Below are 9,726 nucleotides of genomic sequence, written 5' to 3' on the forward strand. Positions count from 1 at the left end.
ACATTAGGATAGTCATTTTAGGAAGTCAGCATATAGCTTGATGTGTTAAGGAAATAAATGTGTCATTTGTTTAAGAGAACAATTTTTACGATTGAGGAGGTTAGTACGTAGGAGTCAGTGACCAGACCAGTTCTGTCCTAATGGTCGAGGTGACCAGTTCAGTCCCGACGGTCGAAGTGACCAGTTCAGTCGTGATGGTCGAGATTGCCAGCTGAGTCCTGAAAGGAAGGCCACCAGTCAATCGTGGTGGGCAAGGCAGCCGGATGAACGTATGAAGTATAAGAAACAGTTTAGGTCTCGAGGATTGCTAGCAGTTCATCTATTTGTAAGAAGCGGTCCAATTGAAGGAGTCGGCTAGACCTCTGAGAGTTAAAATATCCGAGTGGTGAGACACGTTTATGTTCCATTATCATTTGATGATACATGTATATATGTGTACATATAAGCCTCACATGCAAATACATGTAAATGTAGTTTTGCTGTTTATTCCTGATAACCTGAATGGATGTCTCCACAGTTCAATCGGTGTGGTAGGTGACATGAAAGGGTCTGTACACACGAAACCACTTTGCTATCGCAATCGAAATGTTTCAGAGCAGATAAGATGGACGTGGAGAGTTGACACCAGAGCTGGGCGTCAACGTAATACATGTAACTTATGCATACACATTGTTATGGACTGTAGTTTACCATGGTTTCTATCCTTATGAAAAATCTCGCGCCGACTGAATGAAACAGTGAATTGGTCATATAAATGATAAAGTTCTCTTGACTGAACAATCAATAGTTGCTCTCACGAATTTGTATAACATTAGGTCATTTGCATTCTAGGCCTTTTACATGCGCATGTGTAGTTATGTAATATTGCTGTTTCATCCACAAACACTGACCTTGTCACTTCTACACACTTTTATCAGTTTGACCCAGTGAGGATACCAACTATATAAGGTCACGATGACCTAATGACATGTTGATTGGCTAATGTTTTTGCAGTCAGTGGTTCAGAAGGTGAGGAAGGGGAAATAGACTTTAATGACAGCCTGCGGACCAGTCACGCATTCATTCATGTGAAAATAACACTGATCACGCTTAACTTATACTCTTCTTCTTTCTGCTGTCCTCCTTAAATATCTCTTTGCCTTTGTCATTCCATCTCTTTGGTGCGATATTGACCACAAAGAAAGAAAAGTTTGTTATCAGTGAGAGTACATGATACTTATCAATCCAATAAGATAGATAATAATAATATCATCATATGCATATTTTTCTCTGGATCAAAACAGCTGATATCATTAGTAGATAATATAAGGATTATCATTTCATCAAAATATTTTCTGACTATTCAATGATTTTGTTCTCCACGGATTCATTCCATCACAACTACATAGTTTCCATCATTAATGAAATATTTATTACAAAATACAATTTAAAAGCTTCTGTACATTGCTAGTTGAATTATGATTAGAATAATTGTGAGGGCGAACGAGGAACTATGTTCTCTCGGCCCTGGAAAGTAATACCAGTTCGGGTGCTACTGGATCTGCTGGGGCTTTAATTAAACATCAAAAGGAATCAATGGATTTAAAAGAGTTAACGAATACAATAAACCATCAAACTGTACAATACAAGGTTGTAGAATGGGAACATCTAATACGAGGTGCTCAACACCTCCGTATCGTAACAACAGTAGCGATGTCCGGGTGCGTATGGACGAACCGTTCCGGCCCAATCGGAGGCGGCGTGTCTTGAGAACAGCAAAGGTGAGGAGACCCGACGTCGAGTAGCCTGCGACTGGAGTAATGAAGACTTGGGATTGGCGTGGCAGTGGGTAGTCTTCGCAGGACGTCTTCTGACCAAGTTCTACTCTACGTTGGGGAGGAGGAGTATATATACCCCTGAAACTGCCGACGTGGCCGCTCCGCGCAGGCGCAGTCTTCTCGGGCTTCAAAAGTTCGAAGCCGACTCGCTCGTTGTACTGGCGCGCAAACAAGCCGATTCGCCGAGGTGGGGAGCCAAACGACTATCAGTGCAGCCGCGATGAATTGACTTGTGGCCGGGGGAAGGGGGATGGGCCCTTACACCACCCCCGGGACAAGAATCTACTAGGAGTAGATTAAAACAAAGTTAATGGTAACTCAAGAGGATGAAAGGAAAAATAAAACCTAGCCAGGATTTAAGATCTACTTAGGAGGTCCGCACCTAGATTGTCTTTTCCAGCAATGTGGACAACTCTAAATTTATAGGCCTGAAGGGCCAAAGCCCAACGAAGGAGACGGTCATTCTTTCCTTTGAAAGTAGCTAAATACAAGAGAGGTTTGTGATCCACTTCTAACACAAACTCTTTGCCACGGAGATAATAATCAAACCTGGAGATGGAGAAAACGACCGCAAGACATTCACGCTCGATGGTGGAGTATCTCTTCTCACGATCCAAAAGTTTCCTACTGGCATATGCGACGGGATGTGGGCATTCATCGTGATACTGGAGTAAAACAGCCCCCAGACCATAAAGAGAGGCATCGGTCCTAAGGACGAAAGTCAGCTTAGGATCGGGCAACCGCAAGATGGGTTGAGAAGATATGGCAGCTTTCAAATGGCAGAAACGGTCCAAGAGGTCTTCGGTCCAGGGGAGAGGTTCAGGGCTAGTCTTCCGTAGTAGATCAGATAAGGGGCCGGTGTAGTCGGAGGCCTGAGGAATAAACAACTTATAAAAGGAGATCAGACCAAGGAAGGTCCTAAGTAACTTCTTACTGGTTGGTGGAGGAATGCGGGTTATGGCCTCAATCTTGGTATGTTGAGGTTTTAAAGAGGTTCCATCTAAAATAAAGCCAAGGTATTTGATGGAAGAAACTCCAAATCTACACTTCGAAGGCTTGACAGTCAGATGGTGGTCCCGTAGCCGTTCGAAGACGCGATGTAGAGCTTCGAGATGTCGATCCCAGCTTTTGGAAAAAACAAAGACGTTGTCAAAATAAAAGCACACATTTGATAAATTATCTAATACTAGTCTCATCAGGCGGATGTATGTAGCACTTGCCGTTACCAGACCAAAGGGCATTCGGCAGAATTCCATCAAACCTAGATGAGTGGGGAAGGACGTTAGTGCTTTGGCTTTGTCTGAAAGAGGTACTTGGTAATATGCCTTGCAGAGGTCCAGTTCACTAAAGTACCTAGCCCCAGAGAATTTGTACAAATCTTCTTCCATGCTGCAGGTTGGTTCAGCATGGAATACTGTGACAGAGTTTAGTTGGCGATAGTCTATGGCCATCCTATAGGATCCATCAGTTTTTCTTACCATGACGACAGGCGAAGAATGAGGAGAGGAGGATCGTTGGATAATCCCTTGACGGAAGAGGGTTTCAACTTCTTTCTCGAAGACAGGTCTAAGGTGGATTGGCACTGGGTACACTTTGGCTTGTACTCTGTCAGTAGTGGTAAGTTGTATATCATGAGTTATAGTGGATGTACATCCGGGCTCGTCTGAGAAAACATCTTTATACTCACCCATTAGAATCTGAAGTTGGACTAGCTGATCCGGGGCGAGTTGTCCCACTTCAGGTTTATCAGTTGAAGGGGAGAGGATCATGCCGTCAGGTGTCAAAGGCAACTGTGAAAGAAGATCACACGGATCCCCTTCATCAACGATGGATACCTTCTCTTTCCCTGGGGCGGAAAGCTCTTCTATGGCGGAAATCTCATCCATCAGTTCCAATTGCTGCACCTGGGCCCTGCGGTGATATCTTTTTAAAATGTTAGCATGGTAAAGTCTCTGTCCTCGAGGGGTCTCTATTACGTAATTCGCTTCACCACGTCTCTCCAATACGTTGTAGGGTCCATTCCAAGTGACGAGGAGTTTACTTGTATCACTAGGCAGGAGTACTAGAACTTCATCACCTGGTTTAAATTGACGGTTTTGAGACTTCAGATCGAAGTACGCCTTGTACCGGGAACTGCTGATGTTGGCTTGTTGCGCAGCCATTTGAGAACATTCTGCCAGCTTCTCCTGTAGTTCTATTACATATTGGAAACTGGACCTCTCTTCCTCGTGGAGGGTACGGTTTTCCCACAGATCTCTTAAAACTGTGAGTGGGCCTCTAACAGACCGACCGTACAACAACTCGAAGGCTGAAAACCCTGTCCTGTCGCTCGGGAGTTCTCTGAGGGCAAACAAAGTTGGTATTAGATACCTGTGCCATTCACGGGGCTTCTCAGCACACAATTTACGAAGAATAGCCTTCAAGGGGCCATGAAGTCTCTCAATCCTTCCATTTCCACTAGGATGGAAGGGAGTGGTGAAGATAGGTTTCACGCCCAACATTCGGTGGAGTTCCTTCATTAAATTAGACGTGAATTGGGTACCTCTGTCTGAAAGTATTTCCCGGGGAATACCAACTCTCGAGAAAATAGTTAACAAGGCCTCAGCGACCGAAATAGAGTCTATATCTTTTAAGGGAACTGCTTCAGGAAATCCAGTGGCAAAATCTATCAAGGTAAGAATGTACCTGTGTCCATCGGAAGATGCTGGAGAAAGAGGTCCAACCAAGTCTATGGCAACACGGGCGAAAGGTTCAGTGACGATGGGCATGGGTTGTAATGGGACTGGTGGTACTCGTCCCTTCGCTGAGAAGCGTTGACATTTGTCACAAGACCGACAGAAGGTTCTGATGTCGGTTCCCATACCAGGCCAGTAAAATTGTTCTGCTACCTTTAATTCAGTCTTCCGGTGAGAGAAGTGTCCAGCTAAAGGGCTCTCATGAGCAATGGAGAGGATAACAGGGCGACAATCACGGGGAACAACCAATGTAGACTTTCCTACCTTATCAGGGCGATTAGAAGTTAAACATTTCCGATAGAGGAGACCGTCCGTCTTGACAAACTGGTAAGTAGACCCGTTCCTCGTTCGGTCTATTTCTCCCGAGGCTGCTTTTGCTCTAGCGGCAGAGAGTGTCTCACACGAGGACTGGAGTAGACTGAAGTTGTCGGGCGTCACCGAGAGAGGTTGTAGGGCAGGCAGAGCTAAGGGGTGAATCCGTTTCATTTTGCCGGCTCGGGTCTGGACTGCACATACCAGGTGCTTGGGAGAGGGCGTAGCAGTTTGTGTCGGGCGTGGAATTGCGGAGTCATCAGCTGGAGAGGAACATTCAGATATATTAGGATCTTTAACGCCTGGAACGTTACCAATTAAGACACTAGCAAATTTGATGGGTGCTCTGACGACGTCGGTCCATCCCTCGTAATAAGGACATCGAAGGTAACAAGAAACCAGAGGAAAGGCATCTACTCGGCCCAAGTAGTCGGCAACATAGACTTTCTTGCAACTCGGGACATCTATATCTGGTAGCATCTCATCTGATACGACTACGCAGGAACAGCCGGTGTCCCGGATTATAGTAGACACCCAGGCCCCATTGATGGTACCAGAGGCCTGGAAGTGAGGGACTGTTCTATCAGACAGGCAAAACCCTACCTTATATGGCTGCGTAGTTGACGTGCCTTCTTTGAAAGTGCGGAGATTCCTAGGGCAACGAGGCCGAATGTGTCCAATTTCTCCACAACCGTGACATGTCAAAGGTGGAGGGTCCTTTCGGCCGCTAGACGGATTCGGGGTCACCGTGGTTACCTTAGGCGGCTTAGGTGGTCGAGAGAACTTCTTTGCATTTGGAATCGAGGTTCGAGGAAGATTAGGGTGGGCTGACGTCCAATCGTCAGCCAAACGAATGGCCTCGGTTAACGTAGAGGGTCGTCGTTCCTTGATGAAAGCACGCAAGTCTGGATGGAGGGAGGACAAAAACTGGTCAAGTATCATAAAGTCTTTCAAATAATTGAAAGTATTCCCTACATCGGAGGAATCTAACCATGCCTGGAATAGTCTGGTTAGTTGAAATGAGAACTGAAGAAAAGTTTCTCCTGGAGAAATCTTGGCATTCCGAAAGTCTACGCGGTAACCATCAGGAGTCTTGTTAAAACCTGACAATAAAGCTTTCTTCAGTAGCTCATAGTTCTTAGTTATCTCTGGGGAGAGAGATATGTACATATCAGCTGCCTTTCCCGTAAGTAAGGTACCCAGTCTCACGGCATAGCTGTCTGAACTCAGCTTAAGTAGTTCTGCAATTCTCTCAAAACGGTTAAGGTAAGAGGCAATATCTTCCCCCTCTTGTAATAGAGGGAGCTGGGGACGACTTACCGAATCATGTGAAGTCGCGGTAGGTTGCTTTGTCGCCGTGATACGAGCTAGCTCTAGCTCCTTTTCCGCTTCAATCTTGGCCTTCTCCTTCTCTGCTTCAATCTTGGCCTTCTCCTTCTCTGCTTCAATCTTGGCCTTCTCCTTCTCTGCTTCAATCTTGGCCTTCTCCTTCTCTGCTTCAATCTTGGCCTTCTCCGCTTCAATTTCAGCTAAGCGGGTCTTGTGCTCAATTTCCTCCTTCTTGGCTCGTCGCTCTTTTTCACGTTCTTCTCGTTCAATAGCTTGCTGTTCTATGACGTATTTGCCGACATCTCCTCCTGCGAGGCCTAAAGCTATAGCCTGTTCCTTAAGCTCCTGAACAGATATCATATTGACGAGAATAAGTAACGAATAAGGCACAAGTCAATGATTATGATACAAGACAAACAAGATACGTGTTAACGAACAAGAGAAAAAGATACGTGTCAATGAATAAAACAAATAAGATGCGTGTCAACGACTAAAGACAAACTGCACAACCAAGGGACATCAAATAACACCGAAAGTAAATGAAATAAGTAAAATTAAGCAGAAGCAAAAATACAAGGGACGTAAATGCATCAAACAAATACAAGCTGTAAGACAAGAAACATTACTCGCTTAAAGCAAATGGAACAAGTTTTACCCACTTCAAAACGCCACAACGTAATGTACGTATTAATACACACGTAAACAGCTATGAAACAATCAAAACCTCAAAGCACAAGAGGACTCACTTCCGGGCCACAGACAGTGAGTGCGCGTTCAAAGCGACTTAGAGCCCAGCAAACACTTGTAGCACCAGTCGTGGCAAGGTCGCCAGAAATGTGAGGGCGAACGAGGAACTATGTTCTCTCGGCCCTGGAAAGTAATACCAGTTCGGGTGCTACTGGATCTGCTGGGGCTTTAATTAAACATCAAAAGGAATCAATGGATTTAAAAGAGTTAACGAATACAATAAACCATCAAACTGTACAATACAAGGTTGTAGAATGGGAACATCTAATACGAGGTGCTCAACACCTCCGTATCGTAACAACAGTAGCGATGTCCGGGTGCGTATGGACGAACCGTTCCGGCCCAATCGGAGGCGGCGTGTCTTGAGAACAGCAAAGGTGAGGAGACCCGACGTCGAGTAGCCTGCGACTGGAGTAATGAAGACTTGGGATTGGCGTGGCAGTGGGTAGTCTTCGCAGGACGTCTTCTGACCAAGTTCTATTCGACGTTGGGGAGGAGGGGTATATATACCCCTGAAACTGCCGACGTGGCCGCTCCGCGCAGGCGCAGTCTTCTCGGGCTTCAAAAGTTCGAAGCCGACTCGCTCGTTGTACTGGCGCGCAAACAAGCCGATTCGCCGAGGTGGGGAGCCAAACGACTATCAGTGCAGCCGCGATGAATTGACTTGTGGCCGGGGAAGGGTGATGGGCCCTTAGAATAATGATGAGAAAAAGCACATGCAAATGATTTATTAAGACATAACGTAATTGCGTTTCCATATTTTCTTACTTATTTATATATTTACACTGATCTCGCATTTCTCATATTCAATCATTATGAAATGTTTCGCTCAGTCGCCAGAAGCGTTAATTTTACGATATATTGTTTAGAAAAACCGTGAAGCTCAATCTAAAGGAACTCTCTTCCTTTCATGATATTTCAAGTTACTTTTATCATTTTTCGACAAATAGAATTTTAACAACTGAGCGAAACAAAAAGTTTTGAATATATATTTTCGGATAACCGTTCAGATGAATATGTACTAGATGTAAACGACGTACCTGGGAATATGAGCACACGGACACGCACGCATGCTCCAATATACACCCACCCACACCACACATATATATGTACACACACACACACACACACACACACACACACACACACACACACACACACACATATATATATATATATATATATATATACATATATATAAATATATATATATAAATATATATATACATTCATATATACATATATGTAAATGTATATATATATATATATATTTATATATATATATATGTATATATATACATATATGTGTATATATATATATATATATACACACACATATATATATGAATATTTATAAATACATATATATATATATATATATATATATATATATATGTGAACCTTGGCAGCAGGTTTTCTTTTAAACATGTTTTGTTAAAAACAACTGCGCATTCGGCGCTACAAAGCTTCTTAAGTAGACTTTCAAGTCTTCTGAACGTGGATTTCTGGTTATCACAGGACAGACGGAATAATAGATTTCCAGTAGACATTAGGAACTTTAGTTGAGAAAGAATGTACAGACGTTTCGCTAAACGCAGTTAGCATTTTCAATGTAATAGAGACAGAGAGTACAGGACATATTAAACATAGAAAGAAAGCTCTGTGAGAGGTCACAACGTAAGACACGGGGGGAGGTCACGACGTAAAACACGGGGAGAGGTCACATACATGTGTGGGATTTTGTTGCTGTGGGGCAGATGTCCGTTGAGGGCCAAGTGTCCTCTCTATCAGTCTGGCGGAACGTCGGAGAGGGACTTGGGTGTCGGTGTGATTGGAATGTGTGTTGTTGTAGTTGAGAGGACTACTAGTCCTAGGGAGGGGCTTCATGCTGGGGAGTAATGTAGGGGCTTCCACTTGTCTGTTAATAGTTGGTTGTATGTCTCGTATAATAAGTGTTTCCAGGAAGAAAAGTCTAGACTTTTCTGATTCCTTGGCGAGAATGACGGTGTTGTCTTCTAGAAGTTTTCTTGTGATTTGTGTGTTGTGTTTTTCTAGTAGGTGTAGTTTGGGGCCTCCACTTGACAAGTGGGAAGACATTCTTCTCGACAATGTCGTTCTCGTTTGGCCAACGTAGCAGTCGAGAGGCGTACAGTCCTCTAGGGGGTAGGAAAATTTGTATACTACGTTGGTGCAAGCGGGACCTTCGGGGCGAGGAGAAGTGTTGTTTCTAATTAAAAGTGTAGCTGTTTTTTGGTTTCGGTAATATATAGAGAGACGAACTTTGTCATTCTCACTTTTGGGTTTTATGTTTCGGTGAATAATTCTATTCAGAACCTTCGCATCTTCCTGGTAAGCTGTGGACATTTGGGCACGGTAGAACAAGGTAAAAATCTCACCTTCGGCTGCTACTGGGGTGGGAGGCCCGTGGTACCATTTGTTGATGACACTTGATGTATTGCTTCAACAAGAGGGTGACAACTTCTCCACATTCTAATCAAGACTGCCAGCGTGTCTTAAAGAGTGTCATCAACAAATGGTACCACGGGCCTCCCACCCCAGTAGCAGCCGAAGGTGAGATTTTTACCTTGTTCTACCGTGCCCAAATGTCCACAGCTTACCAGGAAGATGCGAAGGTTCTGAATAGAATTATTCACCGAAACATAAAACCCAAAAGTGAGAATGACAAAGTTCGTCTCTCTATATATTACCGAAACCAAAAAACAGCTACACTTTTAATTAGAAACAACACTTCTCCTTGTCAAGTGGAGGCCCCAAACTACACCTAC

General features: G+C 44.0%; 1 protein-coding gene across 1 annotated transcript in view; it reads right to left on the reverse strand.

The window, feature by feature from the left end:
• Window positions 1–1,900: 1,900 nt before the first annotated feature.
• Window positions 1,901–9,726, reverse strand: part of LOC143018324 (uncharacterized) — a 19,987-nt gene continuing 12,161 nt past the window's right edge. Inside the window, exons 2-4 of the mRNA XM_076173683.1 lie at window positions 6,374–6,538; window positions 2,367–6,211; window positions 1,901–2,102 (exon numbers count right to left, since the gene is read on the reverse strand). Of these exons, the coding sequence (XP_076029798.1) occupies window positions 2,024–2,102; window positions 2,367–6,211; window positions 6,374–6,538 (4,089 nt within the window). The 3' untranslated portion in view covers window positions 1,901–2,023. The remainder of the gene's footprint in view (window positions 2,103–2,366; window positions 6,212–6,373; window positions 6,539–9,726) is intronic.

Source organism: Oratosquilla oratoria, chromosome 34 (genome assembly GCF_046742065.1).
Source record: "Oratosquilla oratoria isolate Oo_2021 chromosome 34, ASM4674206v1, whole genome shotgun sequence".
Taxonomy (NCBI): Eukaryota; Metazoa; Arthropoda; class Malacostraca; order Stomatopoda; family Squillidae; genus Oratosquilla; species Oratosquilla oratoria.